The 18,842-nt window shown below is 40.7% G+C and overlaps 1 protein-coding gene across 7 annotated transcripts in view; it reads right to left on the bottom strand.

Annotated features, from left to right (window-relative positions):
• The window catches only part of HECTD4 (HECT domain E3 ubiquitin protein ligase 4), a 229,395-nt gene that overhangs the window by 153,994 nt on the left and 56,559 nt on the right, over positions 1–18,842 (bottom strand). For all 7 annotated transcript variants that reach the window (XM_017847150.1, XM_017847162.1, XM_017847117.1 and 4 more), the window contains exons 2-5: positions 10,885–11,402; positions 5,822–5,911; positions 4,074–4,204; positions 350–458 (exon numbers count right to left, since the gene is read on the bottom strand). In XM_017847150.1, the coding sequence (XP_017702639.1) occupies positions 350–458; positions 4,074–4,204; positions 5,822–5,911; positions 10,885–11,402 (848 nt within the window). The remainder of the gene's footprint in view (positions 1–349; positions 459–4,073; positions 4,205–5,821; positions 5,912–10,884; positions 11,403–18,842) is intronic.

The following is an 18,842-nucleotide window of genomic DNA, read 5'->3' as shown; positions in this document are numbered from 1 at the left end:
TGTCAAACCCAAGTTCAAAGAGACTTAAGTAGAAAAACGTCCACTTATCAACATGGAGAAGTCACTGATATTGTTACAAAAATACTGATCACAGAGGACTTTCTGGCTGGAAACAATGATCTTAGGGCTACCAAACTCTTCTGGGCCAAAACAAGGCTAAAATGCATTAACAGAACAAGATGGGGAAAGGTGGCAATAAGAGAAGATTGAAATTATTTGAATCAGTTCAGACTTAATTTAGTTACTAGTCTATGGGGAGTCGGAATTTACCCCCAGTGTCTTCTTCAGAGATTTATGTAAGGAGGAAAATGTTCCAGCCCAATCATTTAGGAAGTTCCATGCAACTGACCTGAGAGTACCATGTAATCCAGACCCCAATTTGCTTACTCCTCTTCCAACTGAGTTAGTAGTATACAGGTAAAGACCGTCTGCCGTGAGACAGCGTCCCAAGTCAGCATCTGAAATCGTTTTTTCACAGGTAAATTATATATATGTTTTTTCTATTGAAATTATAAACATGCTTTTTCTAATGAAAAAGCCATTAGGAGGTTAAGTGAAAGATTACCTCTCACTTCTAAAATAAGAGCTTCAGTGTGACTTTCAGGGAAGATGGCTTGAACCCCCAAATCAAACATCCAAAATGCATGTGGACCAGGGACCAAAATAAGGTCAGATAGTTACCAGCAGGAGAATGTGGTTTAGCCCACCAAATGTTTTTCTTTTTTTTTTTGGAAAGCTTGTACTGAGTCAAGTCATTCCTAATTCTAATTTGAAATGACTAAGAATACAGTACAACACTTTTATTAGTAATTGCATAGTAAGAGAGGCATGATCTCTTATGAGCTCAGTAAGTGACCCTGAATCTCTTTGAACATCAGTTGCTTCATCTGTAAGATGTAGATAATAATAAGTACCTCAAGGGTTACAGTGATGGCCAGATGAGATAACAGAGGTAAATACATCTATACTGCTCTCTGATGCAAAGCCAGTATTCCATAAATGGCAAATGAAATTGTGTTAATATACTAATGATATACACTAAATTAAAATCTGCTTCTGTAGATTTTCCATTCAGATATCCTAATTTTAGTCTCTGGAGGGACACAGCACAAAAGTTTAATATCTTTTCTATTTTAAAACAGCAATATGTTTCCCCTTAGCTCTGTCTTCCTCAATCAAAAACAGTATCTCTCTATATGATAGTAATTGGTTTAGTAACTCATATTCCAAAGAATTTGCCTTAAAATAGAGCTTATGGATAAAACTTTCAGTGTTTATTTTCATAATCATTCTGCTCACTATGTTTAAGTGGAGTCTTTCCACCTGAAGCATGCCATTTTAGCTGGAGGAAATGCAATGTCACACCATCAGATTAGTACTAAAATGCTATTAGCTTAAAATTCAGTCTACTAATCTGAGACAACTGGGACCTGTACCTATTGGTTCCTCAATAAAAAAATTCGTTAAAGTGGGTAACGATTTTTAAAACACTAATTTCACGGCCGGGCGCGGTGGCTCAAGCCTGTAATCCCAGCACTTTGGGAGGCCGAGACGGGCGGATCACAAGGTCAGGAGATCGAGGCCATCCTGGCTAACCCGGTGAAACCCCGTCTCTACTAAAAAAATACAAAAAACTAGCCGGGCAACGTAGCAGGCGCCTGTAGCCCCAGCTACTCGGGAGGCTGAGGCAGGAGAATGGCGTAAACCCGGGAGACGGAGCTTGCAGTGAGCTGAGATCCGGCCACTGCACTCCAGCCTGGGCGACAGAGCGAGACTCCGTCTCAAAAAAAAAAAAAAAAAACACTAATTTCACACCTTAAACATTTTAATTTAAAGCTTATAGAGTACATTTATTCACCGATCTTTAGATTAAGGCCCAAGGCCTTCTGGGTATGGCTCTGTTGAGGGGCAGAAGTGAAAAGGACAAACAAAACAAGACTGGCCAGGAGTAGATACTTGTTGAAGCTGAGTAATGACTACACAGGGCTTATTATAGTGTTCTCTCAACTTCAGTCGAATGTAGAATGTTCCAGTATTAAAAGTTACATTGCAGCTGTGCACGGTGGCTCATGTCTGTAATCCCAACACTTTGGGAGGCCGAGGCGGGCAGATCACCTGAGGTCAGGAGTTCAAGACCAGCCTGGCCAACATGGTGAAACCCCATCTCTACTAAAAACACACAAATTAGGCAGGCACGGTGGCGGGCACTTGTAATCCCAGCTACCACGGAGGCTGAGGCAGGAGAATCGCTTGAACCTGGGAGGCAGGGGTTGCAGTGAGCCAAGATCACGCCATTGCACTCTAGCCTGGGCGACAAGAGCGAACCTCCATCTCAAAAAAAAAAAAAAAAATACGAAAATTAGTCTAAAACCTATTATAAGAAAAACAGGCCAGGTGCCGTGGCTCGCACCTGTAATCCTGGCACTTCGGGAAGCAGAGGTAATGGGAGGATGGCTTGAGCCTAGGAGTTAAAGACCAGCTTGGGCAACAAAGCGAGATCCTAGTCTCTATATAAATAAACAAACAAACAAACAAATAAATAATCCAGGCCTGTTAGTGTATGCCTGTGGTCCCAGCTACCTAGAAGGCTAAGGTGGAAGGATGGCTTGAGCCTGGGAAGCCGAGGCTGCAGTTGTGATTGCACCACTGCACTCCAACTTGGTCAACAGAGCAAGACCGCATCTTGAAAAAAAAAAAGAAAAACAAGAAAAGAAAAAAAAGAGAGAGAGAGAGAAAAGAAAACCATTCTCTCCCTAGACGCAAAACCAAAGGTTCAGGAAAATGAAAGCAAACAGACCAGCTTAATACCATCCTCCTCAGTGAGAAACTACACCCAGGAAGATACCAAATGGAGTTTTTTAAAAGGAGAAAATCAAGAAAGAAGTTTTCTGTGTTAAGAAGTTGGAGCCTATAATGTCTGAGAACTTCTTGGGTACTGCAGGCATTCTCCCTCTCCTGTTGACTCTGGTTGAGTCAGTGAAGGAAATAAATCATACCTAAAAGCCTTGCCTCTTCTTCTCCACACACTCGCATGCCTGTTTAGAAGAAATGGTAGACCATGGAAAGGCACAAGCCCCGGGATGAGAGATGTGAGATGTGAGGGGGCCTGCCGCTTAGATTCTCCTCCGTGCTGGTGGGGTTGCCCAGGAAGGCTGCCCCATGGAGGGTGGGAAATGAAAGGGAGGGAGGAACAGACTCTCAATCCCACACCTGATGAATGCCAGTTTCTTAGAGACTCACTTCGTGGAGTCGTTCTAAAACATTCAACTTCTTAATGGCAACTATTTCCTGTTTTTTTTTTGTTTTTTTTTTCATTCCTATTTCATCAGTTATGTAAGATTTAATGATATTATCACAATAGTAAGTACCAGTTACAATTAACAAACTGGTTTGGGAGCAAGCCTGCAACTCCGCTGGTGGGAGCAGAGCTGACCAGTCCTGTGGGTTCAGTGGACCACGGCAGGGCAGCAGCCTAGACATTTTATTGAGTGAATGGAGAGGTCTAACCCATCTGGCAAGCCAGTTAAGAGAGCTTCTGCCATTTGTTGAGATAATGTAAGAAACTGACATGTAATACTGTAAAGCTCTGTAAAAACATTTTAACCTAGCCTACTTGTTTAAAGAAGATGTTAACAATGCATGCTCCCTTGAACCTCTTCATTTTTTGCTTTTAGAACAGGAGAGCTCATTAACACACAGAAAAATTACTAAAGGAAATATTATCAAGCAGTAAGACCTGATATTCTATTAGCAGACAAGAAAATTCAACTTAAGGCTATCATACCCAAACTCCAATATCCAGCAGCCAATTTAAGTAATTCATGGCTCCTTGGCAAGAGTGTACAGATGATACCTTTTCCTTGTGATAATAAAACCTATCCATTTTCTTACCTCACCAGTATCAGCTTTTATACTTTTACTGATAAAGCAGACAATGAACACACTGAATAGAAACCTTGAGCTCTTAATTAAAAGGAACACACAAAGTTATATCCAAATCATTTGCTACAGTGATCTAAAACCACTTTATTTACATCTTACTATTAATCACAGGACAAAAACTTTTACACTACCTTTATTTTCAGAACTGGAGCCAGTGTTGCTATCTGGTGCAGGCAACATGTCTTCATAACCCCATGATACTATGTGTTTGCCCCCAAGCAAACAGGAGGGAGATCCAGGGCCTCCTTCCAAAAGCAACAGCCTATATGGGACAGAAAGAAAATCACAAAGACACTGAGACAATCCATTTCAGCAAGAAGTATACCTGCTACCCCAAAGAATAGAAACCAAAATCTTAAAACTAAGATGTATAATATTTTATAGAAATATTATTCAAAAAAGATATTCACAGTATTTTTATTTTTTATTTTATTTTTTTTAGACAGAGTCTCGCTCTGTCACCCAGGCTGGAGTGCAGTGGTGCGATCTCAGCTCACTGCAACCTCTGCCTCCTGGGTTCAAGCGATTCTCCTGCCTCAGCCTCCCGCATAGATGGGACCACAGGCACCCACCACCATGCCCGGCTAATTTTTTTTTTTTTTTTTTTTTGAGATGGAGTCTTGCTTTGTCACCCAGGCTGGAGTGCAGTGGTGTGATTTTGGCTCACTGCAAGCTCCATCTNAATATTTTATAGAAATATTATTCAAAAAAGATATTCACAGTATTTTTATTTTTTATTTTTATTTTTTTTAGACAGAGTCTCGCTCTGTCACCCAGGCTGGAGTGCAGTGGTGCGATCTCAGCTCACTGCAACCTCTGCCTCCTGGGTTCAAGCGATTCTCCTGCCTCAGCCTCCCGCATAGATGGGACCACAGGCACCCACCACCATGCCCGGCTAATTTTTTTTTTTTTGAGATGGAGTCTTGCTTTGTCACCCAGGCTGGAGTGCAGTGGTGTGATTTTGGCTCACTGCAAGCTCCATCTCCCAAGTTCATGCCATTCTCCTGCCTCAGCCTCCCGAGTAGCTGGGACTATAGGCGCCCGCCACCACGCCTGGCTAACTTTTTTGTATTTTTAGTAGAGATGGGGTTTTGCCATGTTGGCAGGCTGGTCTTGAACTCCTTACCTTAAGTGATCCTCCCGCCTCGACCTCCCAAAGTGCTGGGATTACAGGCATGAGACATCACACCCAGCTACAATATTTTTAAATTAAAAAATTACGGAGCTGTGTTTATAAAAATGTTACAATAAAATTATACCTGTGTGTAAAGTGTACTATTTTACATGTATTTTTGTGTATGCGAGAGAGACAGAGTGGGTTATGAATTAGGAAGCATATGTACCAAAACGTTAGGAGTAGTTATCTTTGGGTAATGAGATTATGAATGATTTTCACTTTCTTCTTTATATCTTAATATATTATCATCTCAAAATTTACATCAGAATTCATTATAAGCTATTGCATTTTTATTTTTTGAAACAGAGTCTCGCCCTGTCACCCAGGCTGGAGTGCAGTGGTGTGATCTCGGCTCACTGTAACCTCTGCCTCCTAGCCTCAAGCAATCCTCCTGCTTCAGCCTCCCTAATAGCTAGGACTACAGGCACGCACCACCACACTCATGAGTTATTGTATCCCACCAGCTATGGCATTTTTAAAGACAGAGAACTGAAAAATGATGAAAATAACATGCTCTAAAAACTTTCCCAAAAGGAAAGATAAAAAATAAAATTCTTACTTAAGAAGGTAAACATGAGTCTATACTTATTTAAAAATCAATCACTAATTGATAAGAGTTTAGCAATCTACTTAATAAAGGAAGCATTTGGCACAAATCTACCTAGTTTGGAAGGAGGATAAGGATACAAAATGACAGCTTACCTATATAACACGTCAGCTACAGGCAGGGACCCTAGATCCGTCTGTTTCTGTAATAGATGGACTGTATGGACGAAAGTTTTCAATGATCCCCTAAAAATAAAAGGGAAGAACAGTAAATCATCAAAATTTAAAGTCAAATAATTTAGGTCATTAATGCTAATTTAATTAACCACATGGAAAAGTTCCAAAAATGTGTATCTCTGCTTCTGCTGGTCAGATGATGTGCTGTACAAAATATACTTGATTATTAACTATCACCATTGGTTCATACACAAAGATACAATGAAAACAACACTATGCCAAGTATGAAGGAGTTCTCCTTGCATTTGGAAAAGTAAACAATTTTCCCCTAACATAAAAGTTCAAAACCATAAGGTTCCAGCACAAAGAACTTGTGGCTATTATGCTTGGTTACTGTATCACCAAGTCACCCTCTGGAGGATCATAGAGTCTAACAGTATTTCCAGACTTGATTTTCAAATCTTTGCTAAGTTCATTCATTTTGAAAAACAGCTCACTAAACTCCATCACATTAAATATGACCAGAAGGAATATATTCAAATAAATAATGCTTTGTGCTGAGAGATGCTCCTTCTGCATCCCTCTGACTGCACATAGTTGTAATACCTGCAACAGGGCTCACCATTACCAGAACTCCTTGTGGTTTCCAAGACTCAAGGCTCTAGGAAGTCTGTCATACGGTCAGCAAGATCTAAAAGAAGGTGCTTTTAAGATGCATAAGACTTACCTGGCCACAATCCAAGTACAAATCACCACAAGAACACTTCCTGAACTAAATGATCGCCTGTATCAGATGGGCTGACTTCAACTTGCTGCCTTAATCTCTTAGCCAAGGCTTTAATTGCTGGGTATCACATGCCTAAACACCAATAGAAATGGAATACCTAATGCAGAACCAAGTAGGCCTAGAGTCCTCCTCTTAATTGCCCCTCTCGCTATCTCTAGTTTCAGAGAATAAAAACCAAAGAATAGCATTAATAGAAGGCAAGGAGGCAGCAGATAGAATAGAAAAACAAGTTGGAATCGGGACACATGGGTTCTAAAACCTGGCTCTGCCACTCACCAGCTGCACAATCTCAGTCCTGTCACCTAACTCCTATGGATTTTTGCTTCTTCATCTGCCCAACAGGGATACTTCCCTGGGGAACAGTGAGGTTTAAAATAAAAAAGCAAAACCTTTAACATTTGGAAAGTTCAGAACTATTAACCAACTCCAAGGAATTACTACCTGCCAGATGCAATCAGATTTGTTTTTTCAAAAGAGACAGGGGCCGGGCGCAGTGGCTCACGCCTGTAATCCCAGCACTTTGGGAGGCTGAGGCGGGCGGATCACAAGGTCAGGAGATCGAAACCACGGTGAAACCCCGTCTCTACTAAAAATACAAAAAATTAGCTGGGCACAGTGGCGGGCACCTGTAGTCCCAGCTACTCGGGAGGCTGAGGCAGGAGAATGGCCTGAACCCGGGAGGTGGAGCTTGCAGTGAGCCAAGATCGTGCCACTGCACTCCAGCCAGGAGGACAGAGTGAGACTCCGTCTCAAAAAAAAAAAAGAGACAGGGTCTGGCTGGGTGCAGTGGCTCACACCTGCAATCCCAGAACTTTGGGAGGCTGAGGCAGGAGGATTGCTTGAACCCAGGAGTTCAAGGTTGCAGTGAGCTATGATCACACCACTGTACTCCAGCTTGGGCAACAGAATGAGACCATGTCTTTAAAAAAAAAAAAGAGACAGGGTCTCATTACGTTGCCTAGACTGGTCTCAAACTCCTGGCCTCAAGAGATCCTCTTGCTTCAGCCTCCCAAAGTGCTGAAATTATAGACGTGAGCCACCATACCCAGCCTTCGATCAGATTTTAAGAGTAAAATGTAAAGTCCTTCCATGGATCACAAGCCCCTATGTGGTCTGGGTCCTGCCAACCTCATCTCCTGCCCCTCTCCTTCTACCATCACATTTCGGAAACCCTGCCCACTGTGCTGTCCCCTCAGCTACCCCAAGCACAAGAAGAATGTCAGTTTTGTCACTCGCCACTCCATTTACGTGGAACTCTCTACTGCTGGCTGTTTCTCATCATCCAGTGCCAAGTGTCACCTCTTCAGTAAGGCCTTCCCTGGCATCTCCAGCTAATGCTGCTCCCTACCTCCACAGTCATTCTCTATCAAAATATCTCTCTGTCTTTTCATATAGTGAATATTCCTCTCTACAATGATCTTTTACCTATATTTGTTGCTCACTGTCTGCCTCCCTCACTCTTATGTAAACTCTGCAATTTTAGGCACGGTCTAACTGCTCTCCACTGTATCCCTACCATCAAGAGAATGCCTTCCATGCAGTAAGTAAGCAATAAGGTTTTGCAGAATGACTCACCCTGAGTCCATTCAACCGTAAGCTCTGTGAGGTAAGAAACCTAGAATCACTATATCCCTAAGACTGCACAAGATTCCCGTACATCAGAAATGTTCAATAAATGTTAGTTGGTTGAATGAATAAACATCTTCATAATAATTTTGGGGAATGGTTACTCTGTCTTTGAGAGCATCAACCAAAAAATTCAATAATATGCCACTAATAACTTTAGTAAGATGATCTAACACTGAAAAGCACATGACGTCTAAAGTCTAGAACAATATATTAGCAATAAAATGTAGGAACCATGTAAAAAAAAAAAAAACCCAAGAAGAATAAATAAATAAAAACGTCCATTTCAACATTTCTGCTGAATGAAATTTAGACTCTCAAGTACAGGAAGTAATTTCAATAACTATCTTTGGTATAGACTGAATTTGGGTACATAATAAAAATGTGAGTTTTATGAACCAACGATTAATAACTTAAACTGTTTGAAACTAAAGAGTTGATAATTATTCCTAACATCCTAAATCTGTCTAAAGGTAGTACTGTCTAAAAGCAGATTTTCTCAAATGGAATCTTCACATTGATAACAGATCTCGGACTTGAAATTGTCTCTGCATATGCAGAAAATAAATCAATCCAATATAAAACCTTTACAAGGAAACTTATTTCAGTACCACACAATGACTTAGAATTAAGCACATGTCAGGATTCACAAACCACAGTTTCAGGGGATCTAAAACTAGGCTATGACAGCTTGCTCAGAGCAAAGAAACTTACAATAAATACTGGTGCCATTTTGCCTTAAAAAAAACCCTTGAGATTCAATCATTTGAAGGTCTACTTTGAAACTATAAAGAGAAAAACAGGGGAAGAAGACTTATAACTAAGAACTTCATAATTATTCAAGAAGAATTCTCCCACAAATGTTTGGCTAAAATAAAGAAGATCCCAACCAAGGAAAAAATTCTATGGAAGACAGGCAGAATAGTGACACTAATCAGTCAGGCTGTGGTCCTAACTATTCTCTAGGCAATTAGTCTAGAGGAAAACAAAGGTAGTGAAACTTCTTTCTCACAAACAGATGCTAGTGATCATATGGGTCACTGGGTAGAAGAATGTATAAAATTCCTAGAAAAGCAACTCCAGGCCTGGCGGGGTGGCTCATGCCTGTAATCCCGCCGAGGCCAGCAGACTGCTTGAGCTCAGGAGTTTGAGAGCAGCCTGGGCAACAAAGGGAAATCCTGTCTCTACCAAAGATACACAAAATTAGCCAGCCATGGTGGCAGGTGCCTGCAGTCCCAGCTACTCGGGAGGTTGAGGTGGGAGGATCACTTGAGCCAGGGAGGCAGAAGTTACAGTGAGCTCAGATCATGTCACTGTACTTCAGCCTGGTCTTTGAGAGCAACACTCCATCTCAAAAAAATAAAAAAAGAGAATAGGCCAGGCACAGTGGCTCATGCCTGTATCCCAGTACTTTCGGAGGCTGAGGTGGGCGGATCACCTCAGGTCAGGAATTTGAGACCAGTCTGGCCAACATGATGAAACCCCATCTCTACTAAAAATACAAAAAATTTAGTTGGGCACCTGTAATCCCAGCTACTCGGGAGGCTGAGGCAGAAGAATCACTTGAATCCGGGAGGTGGAAGTTGCAGTGAGCCAAGATCATGCCACTGCACTCCAGCCTGGGTGACAGAGTGAGACTGTCTCAAAAAAAAGAGAAAAGAAAAGAATAGAAAAGAAAAGAAAAAGAAAAAGAAAAGAGAAAAGCAAAAAGGAAAGCAACTCTAAGCATATTTCCTATTGACAGTGGGCTGATGACTTGCACATGAAGAAAAGCATACTACTTTTTTTTTTTTTTAAAAGACAGAGTCTTGGTCTGTCGCCCAGGTTAGGGTACAGTGGTGCCAACTTGGCTCACTGCAACCTCCACTTCCTGGGTTTAAACGATTCTCCTGCCTCAGCCTCCAGGTAGCTGGAATTACAGGCGCCCACCACAGGGCCCGGCTAATTTTCGTATTTTTAGTAGAGACAGGGTTTCACCATGTTGGCCAGGGCAGTCTAGAACTCCTGACCTCAAGTGATCTGCTCACCTCGGCCTCCCAAAGTGCTAGGATTACAAGCGTGAGCCACCACATCTGGCCATATGTACTACTATTAAATCTGGATATATACTGAGAAATCTTCCAATTAAATTGATCAAAACAAGTATTAGGTCCAAAAATATAATTTGTGACCAATTTTGTGACTGAGTCCAGGTGAATAATAGCTCACTAACTTGCTGATGTACTTCTTATAGACAAGCATGAAAAATTAATACCTCTATAAATTTTTGACCATCTTCCTAGGAGAAGCAGACATAACATCCTCTGCTAACTACTTGATGTAAAACACTAACCATCTAAGGGACGATTAGATATGTCAAGGGTTGATTCTCCCTTTTCTGCTGTTTAAGTTGTTATCATGGTATACCAGAAATGGAAAACGTGAACTTGGGTTCCAGCTCAGGCACCTGGTGCCAAGTTTGGCAAAAGCATCTCATGCACTGTCAAGGCTGTGAAATTCAATACTGAAAACAAAGAAGGACTTCTGAATGTTAAGACTTCTGTCAAATATACTTGGCCTCTTCTTCATTCACCCAAACCAGGTGGCAGTAGTCACAGGGTCACCAAATGATACATTCGATTTTCCTTACCTGGCACAAGCCAAAGCCACCAGGGCAGCAGCAGCATTTTCTTTTTGCTTATGTGGGATGTGTCGGCCTGTGTCAGAAGTCTCCTCTAGCCAAGAGCACAGCAAAGTTTCAATTCCATTGAGACAGTCAGCAGGCTCCTTGGTCAAGCTCAAAGGCTGGCAGTCACGAAGGCAGTTCAATAGCACCTCAGCAGTTATGTTACAGAGAGAGGGGTCTGTTCTACTCTGGGACTGAATAAGGGGGAAGACCAGCAGGAGCCCCATCCTTGATGTGAAGGGCGCTTGCTCAGGTTGCTGCAATAAGCCCTGGCGTTTGAGCAGGGCCAAAGTTTCCTCATCACCTGAACTTTCCCTTTCATGCTGTTCTTCTAAGGCCAGCTGGCGCTGGGCATTCCACAGTCCTCGCAAGGCATTCAGGCGGTATTCCAGCAGCCGGGCATAGGCATTGCTCTGATTCCCACAAACAGAGCGCAAACGTTCTGCTAATTCCGACGGGTTCTTGGTCTCAAAGGTTAAAATCTAAGGAAAAAGACAATGGAGAAGTGAGTAAATACTACTTTCACCAAAGTCATCTAAGGAAGAAAATATGCTTAACGATATCCCAAAATAGTCCATGCCAAAAATTATTTTAATTACAATCAAATGGAAAACATGTACTGTAAAGCCATTTATTTGCTGATGGAGTTGTTCCCCCTTTGGCTTTTCTGTTAATGCTTCTATGAAAACTGGGATTAGACCTAATTGAAAGAGCCCAAATCATAAAAGAATATAGTTAAGTGTGAAAGTCAGAAATTAACTCCATAATTTATTTTAGAAAATTGAAGCATAAAGCCAGGCGTGTGGCTCACGCCTGTAATCCCCACACTTTGGGAGGCTGAGGTGGGTAGATAGCTTGAGCTCAGCAGTTGGAAAGCAGCCTGGGCAACATGGTGCCTGTCTGTACCAAAAACACAAAAAACAGCCAGACTTGGTGGTATGCACCTGTCATTGAGGCTACTTGGGAGACTGAGGTGGGAGGATTGCTAAAACCCAGGAAGTAGAGGCTGCAGTGAGTCATGATGGTGCCACTGCACTACAGCCTGGGTGACAGAGTGAGACCCTGTCTCAAAAAATAATACTACAAAATAAAGAAAGAAAATTGAAGCGTAAATCTTTAGTAAATGATCTTGAGTTATAAATGTTAAGTTTCTAGGCCGGGCGCAGTGGCTCAAGCCTGTAATCCCAGCACTTTGGGAGGCTGAGACAGGCAGATCACAAGGTCAGGAGTTCGAGGCTAGTCTGGCCCACATGGTGAAACCCCGTCTCTACTAAAAATACAAAAAAAATTAACCAGGCATGGTGGTGCATGCCTGTAGTCCCAGCAACTCAGGAGCCTGAGGCAGAAGAATCGCTTGAACCCGGGAGGTGGAGGTTGCAGTACGCCAAGATTGTGCCACTGTACTCCAGCCTGGGTGACAGAGTGAGACTCTGTCTCAAAAAAAAAAAAAAAAGTTAAAGTTTCTAACTCCTATTACCAGGTAGAGTACTAGTAAAAATGGAACCAAGTTTTATCTCTGTTCTTCAAAACCTAATTATATATATATATTTAATAAATGATGGATTATTCATGGTTCTTTGGTTTTGAAGCATACCCCATTCTTTTTTTTTTGAGATGGAGTCTTGCTCTGTCGTCCAGGCAGGAGTGCAGTGGCCGATCTCAGCTCACTGCAACCTCTACCTCCCAGGTTCAAGCAATTCTGCCTCAGCCTCCCTAGTAGCTGGGATTACAAGGGTGTGCCACCATGCCCAGCTAATTTTTGTATTTTTAGTAGAGAAGAGGTTTCACCATGTTAGCCAGGCTGGTCTCGAACTCCTGACCTCAGGTGATCCACCCACCTTGGTCTCCCAAAGTGCTGGGATTACAGGCCTGAGCCACCATGCCTGGCCTCATACCCCATTCTTAATAGTGTTAACCCATTATTTTAATTTGTGACATGGTATAGTTTTATCCAATTCATAATAGATTGCTTTCTTGCCAAAACATACAACTATCAGGAGGCCTCCATTTTCAGCAGCTGGGGATAATAAAACCATTATATTTTCTGTCAACTAAGAAAAAGAGTTTATGCACATAAATTTGACTAGATCAAAATGAACAGACTACTGTAATCAACAAAGGAGGGCACTCTAGGAGCAAGCACACTGAAACAGATTATCAGACAAAAGAGGTGCCTGGTTCACCGTAGACCAGAAAGTCAGGGTGGGAAGAGGCCTGGAACAAAAGCAAAGAAAATTCTGCCAGGTCTTTGGCACTGACATTAAGAAAGGTCATAGCGCAATTTATTTCCCTTACAAACTGGAAAAATACTTTCTTCTATCTCAAATTTTGCCTTTAGAAACTTGTTATTAATATTTTAGCCCAACAAAATAACAAGAATTTCCAAAGCAATGCAAACACTGTAATTGCCTTGCTTAGCTACATATGCAAATCACTGAATTGAAATGAAAAAAAAGTTCACAATTTAAAACAACACAAAAGCAAAACAAAAGGAGCAAGAAGCTAAAGAAAAACAAAGATAAGCTGAATTAGAAGCTGCTCAATTAGCAAAGGAGAAAGAACTGATAATTAGACAACAAGTATTATTGGCAAAGAAAGAAAAAGACATCCAAAAAAGAAGAAAAAAAAAAAATTACAAAGGAATGGCAAGCTAGGTGGGTGACATACACCTACACTCCCAGCTACTTGGGAGGCTGAGGCAGAAGGACTGCTTGAGCCAAGGAGTTTGAGGCTGTAGTGGCTATGATCATGCCTGTGAACAGCCACTGCACTCCAGCCTGAGCAACATAGTAAGACCTCATCTGCTAAAAAAAAAAAAAAAAAGAAAAGAAAAGAAAAGAAAAGGAAAAAGAAAGAAAGGCAAAAACTTGGAAACTCATCTAAGATCTGGAATCACTTTTCCAACAATGAGGCAGGGTAGGTTAAAATGATGGAAGAAGGCCAGGTGATGGCTCATGCCTGTAATCCTAGAACTTTGGGAGGCCAAGGTGGAAGGACTGCCTGAGGCCAGGAGTTCAAGGCTGCAGTGAGTTATGATGGCACCAGTGCACTCCAGCCTGGGTGACAGGGGGAGACCCTGTCTCAAAAAAGAAAAAAAAGAAATGATGGAAGAAGTAGAAAAACTTTGTAATCAGCTTGAACTAAAAAGCTTACAGTACTTGAATGAAATACATCATCTACAAAAGAAGTAGGAATGGCTGCTCTGGAAAAACAGAAGAAATGAATGAACAAATTACAAAAGAGAAACAGGAAGCTGGGGCTCATATGTGATAAGCATCTAAGAATGCAGTGAAATAAACTGGCAGAGGTGGAAGTGACAACAACTGGTAAGAAGACGATCTGCAGCTACAAGTTAAGGCTATGAATCTCTTCCCTGCTGGAATGAATTCAAGATGGGAAGTTGGGAAGTTATTGCTCATTACATCAACATACATTCTTCTACTGATGTCAGGACAACCACCAAAGGTGTTACTGGCAAAGCAAAGAGCCTCCAAAAATTGGACCCTCATCAAAAGATGACAAACAAAAAAAGTTTTTGATAAACTTTAAAAAGAACATTGCCTCAAGCAGACAATGAAACACCTTCAGAATGATTTTAAGGTTCATGCACCCACTTCACCCCTTGGACAATGGACAGAAGCTTTTTGAACAAGTGTTGAAAACATACCCAGTCAACACACCTGAAAGATGAGAGAAAATAGCACAAGCAGTAGCTAGCAGGACAAAGAAAGGCTGCATGAAAAGATGCAAGGAACTTGTCAAGATGGTAAAAGCCAAGAAAGCTGCTCAAGAGCAAGTGTTGGCCGGGCACGGTGGCTCACGCCTGTTATCCCAGCACTTAGGGAGGACAAGGTGGGAGGATCACTTGAGGCCAGGAGTTCAAGACCAGCCTAGTAGCGAGACGTTGTCTCTCAAAATAAATAAAATAAAATAAATAAAAAGAGCAAATGTTGAATGCAGGCAGAGTTAAGAAATGACTTAATCTTTATTGGGTGTGTACTTTTATAATAAAACTGAAAATACTGTGAAAACAAACAAAACAACAAATTCCAATTAAAAAAATTAACTATAAGTATCTCAGTTAACTAATATGAAAAATGTTCATAGTTTTAAAAAAATTCAGTGCCAGCTTATCAGATCTGATGTAATATCAGGATGCCGTAAAATTTCAACCAACAACTTAGCAAAGAAAGAAACTATTGATAAACATAACTACTCCAATTAATCTAATGGCATTTTGTTGAGAGAAAGAAGACAACTTCCAAGCGTTATGTTCTGTATGATTTCATTTCTATGACATTCTGGAAAAAAGAAAACTCTGGTAAAGGAGAATAGATCAATGGTTACCAGAGTTTAGGGGTAAGGGTGGGTCTGACTACACAGGAATAGTATGAGGGAGTTTTTTTGGGGAAGTTGAAGGAATTGTTCCCAGTTGTGGTAGTGGTTACATGAATTAACAACATGTGTTAAAATTCATAGAACTACACACCTCCCAAAAAAGGCCAGTTTGAATGTATGATAATTTTAAAGATTAAATAAAAGGAAAAAAAATTCCAACCAGACTATAGTTGTATTCAACTAGATATCATTGGGTAAAGATACATTGAAAATAATATTATTAAAAATTAAAATTAGAGATTTTTTTTACTGAGGTGCTCTTTCTTTCTTTTTTTTTTTTTTGACAGGGTCTCACTCACCCGGGCTGGAGTGCAGTGGTGCAATCTTAGCTCACTGGAGCCTCAACCTTCCCAGGCTCAGGTGGTCAATTGTCCCACCTCCGCCTCCTGAGTAGCTGGGACTAGAGGCACGTGCCACTATGCAGCTAATTTTTGTATTTTTTGTAGAGATGGGGGTCTCCCTACGTTGCCCAGGCTAGTCTTGAGCTCCAGAGCTCAAGCGATCTGCCTGCCTCAGCCTCCCAAAGTGCTAAGAGTATAGGCGTGAGCCACTGCGCTCAGCCACTTACTTAGTTTTCAATACAACCACATCAAACAAATAATGATTGATTAAATGTCCTTCACCATCAAGTAATATAAAACTGTATTTCCCTACCGTTTTATTTAGATTCACCAAACACATTATTACCTTTCTGATTATTTTTCAGATGGCAGCAGATAAAATAACTCAAGTTCCTTTAAAAATGATCACATTTCAAGGGCAACCACCTGCCTTGAAGCTGTTATCAAACTCAAGAAGGTCGTATTGCCTATTTTCATTTTTTTTTAGTGCTATTCCCCCCCAAAATCAGTAACCAGCTTCCACTATTACAATCAATAAAGATTACTGAAATATTTTTCAATGATGTGGAAAATTGCAAAATTTTAAATTTGATCATCTGCCCAGGCATAAACATCTAAACAAATAATAAAGTTTTTGGCACTTTAAAAAAGCTTTTCAGTATTGTTATTTCTTCCACCCAAAACAACTCTTTTACATAAAATACCTACCTATGTACTCAACATACATTTTTATTTGTGGTACACCGATCATCTACTTATGAAGCAACTACTAAAAAAATTCAATATAGTCTTTTACTGAACTCAAATGATGAACAACTCAGTAACATAAAACAGGGCTTTTTATTTTTATTATTAAACATGAGTACTTCTGAAATATGACAATTCATGGTACATAAAATGATGTGTATGACAGAATCTCTACCTCCAAATATTAACTTAATATAGCTTAGAAAAATGACATAATATACTCTGCATTTTTCTGACCATTCTATTTTTACAAGTACTCCAGTTATATTTAGCATTCCATTTAAAAGACAAGCACACTGAAAGAATTTGAGTTATAATATAATTAACCAAATATTATATAATATACACACTTAAATGACTGTTGTGTTTATTGATCTGGCAGTATCTAAAACACACTATGCTTTCAGGAATCCATTAGGCTACTCAGCGTTATCCATTTCAGTGGCCCCTTATGACAACTCAGAACTGTTTGCTATGCTGCTGCTTTTTTAGAATTCCAAAGTTTGAAGGTCATGGCCTAAAATCATTTTATAAAGACATCATACCTTTGGGTTTTTGTAAGTCAGCTATGGCACATCTATTCTGGTACTTATGAATATTAAATGATTTGTGTCAGATCCTCAGATAAAACCACTGCTCTTGACCAAAATGTCATTACAAATTTAATATTTTTTTCTTTAAAAAAGTAGAAAGCTATGTAAGGAAAAGGGAGTATCTCTGTCGTCCTTAATCAGAAGGGTTACTAACTGTACTTTGGTGATAATGCTAACGTTACCCTAATTAAGGGACTGCCAAAGTAACTTACAGCCTTAATGTATTTTTTTTAATCACACATAACATATGTGTTTTGTTGCAGGTTTTTTTTTTTTTTTTTCTTTTGAGACAGGCTGACTCCAGCAGCCTTGCTCAGTCACCCAGGCTGCTGGAGTGCAGTAGAACTATCATGGCTCACTGCAGGCTGAGCCTCTTGAGTAGCTGGAACCACAGGCCTGCACCACCACACTCGGCTAATTTTTTTGTATAGACAGGGTCTCGCTATGTTGCCCAGGCTAGTCTCAAACTCCTGGGCTCAAGCAATCCTCCTGCCTCAGGCTCCCAAAGTGATGGGATTGCAGGCATGAGCCACTGCACCTGGCCAACATAAGTGTTTTTAAACTAAGACAACAGTCATTCTGGAAAGTCTAATTGAATGTGGGTAAAATATTCTTTGTTGGCCAAATCTGGCTTTGAACAAGACTACAGTATTTGATAGAACAGGGTGGTCAGGCCAGGTGTGATGGCTCACGCCTCTAATCCCAACACTTTGGGAGGTTCAGGTGGGAGGATCACTTGAGGCCAGGAGTTTGAGACCAACCTGAGCAACATGGCATGACAGTCTCTACAAAATAAAAAATAATTAGCTGGGTGTGGTGGCATGCACCTATAGTCCCAGCTACCTAAAAGGCTGAGGCAGGAGGATTGCTTGAGCCTAGGAGTTCAAAGCTGCAGTGAGCTATGATCACAACACTGCATTCCAACCTGAGTGAGAGTACACCCTGTCTCTTAAAAAAAAAAAAAAAAACAGAGGACCGATCAGATCATTTTAGCCAATTTACTATTTCCATTTTTTTCTGGGAAAATACTGGACAACACATACCAGCCAGCCTGGATGTGAAATGTGAAATGCCAACCTGCATTTCAAGTAAGTGTAGGAGTGAGGATAGGCATATAGATGCTTTTGAAGTGGTATAGAATATTATATATATGTATAAGGACATTAACTAGACTAATCATTAGCATAAACTACTATAATCCCGTAAGGATAAACATCGATTTCCATCTACTTTGTTGTACAGAATAGCAGAGAGACAATTCTGGAAAAGGGTCAAGTAAGAAGCTAAAATCATCTTCTCTTATATATTTGAGCATACTTCTGAAAGAAATAGAAATTATATTTCTAGGAATTTGTCCTAAAGCAATACTCTAGAAGTAAGAAATACACAGAGATATTCATTGCAGTATTGTTTATTATAATGGGAAAGGCAGAAGCAATCTCAATGTATAAAAGGGAAGTGTTGGGCTGGGCACAGTGGCTCACGCCTGTAATCCCAGCACTTTGGGAGGCTGAGGCGGGTGGATCCCTTGAGGTCAGGAGTTCAAGACCAGCCTGGCCAACATGGTGAAACCTTGTCTCTACTAAGAATACAAAAATTAGCCGGGTGTGGTGGTGCATGCCTGTAATCCCAGCTACTTGGAAAGCTGAGGCAGGAGAACTGCTTGAACCCGGGAGGCAGAGGTTGCAGTGAGCCAAGATCACGCCACTGCACTCCAGCCTGGGCGACAGAGCAAAACTCCATCTCAGGGGGGGTGGGGAGGAAGTATTTAATTAAATTATAACATCCCAAAATGGAATATTAATTTTATTTATATTAAATAAAAATATTTATTTTTTATTTA

The sequence above is a fragment of the Rhinopithecus bieti genome, unplaced genomic scaffold (genome assembly GCF_001698545.2).
Source record: "Rhinopithecus bieti isolate Rb0 unplaced genomic scaffold, ASM169854v2 scaffold_947, whole genome shotgun sequence".
In the NCBI taxonomy this organism is placed as follows: Eukaryota; Metazoa; Chordata; class Mammalia; order Primates; family Cercopithecidae; genus Rhinopithecus; species Rhinopithecus bieti.
Note: the sequence above shows the minus strand (reverse complement) of the source record. Positions and strands in the feature narration are given on the sequence as shown.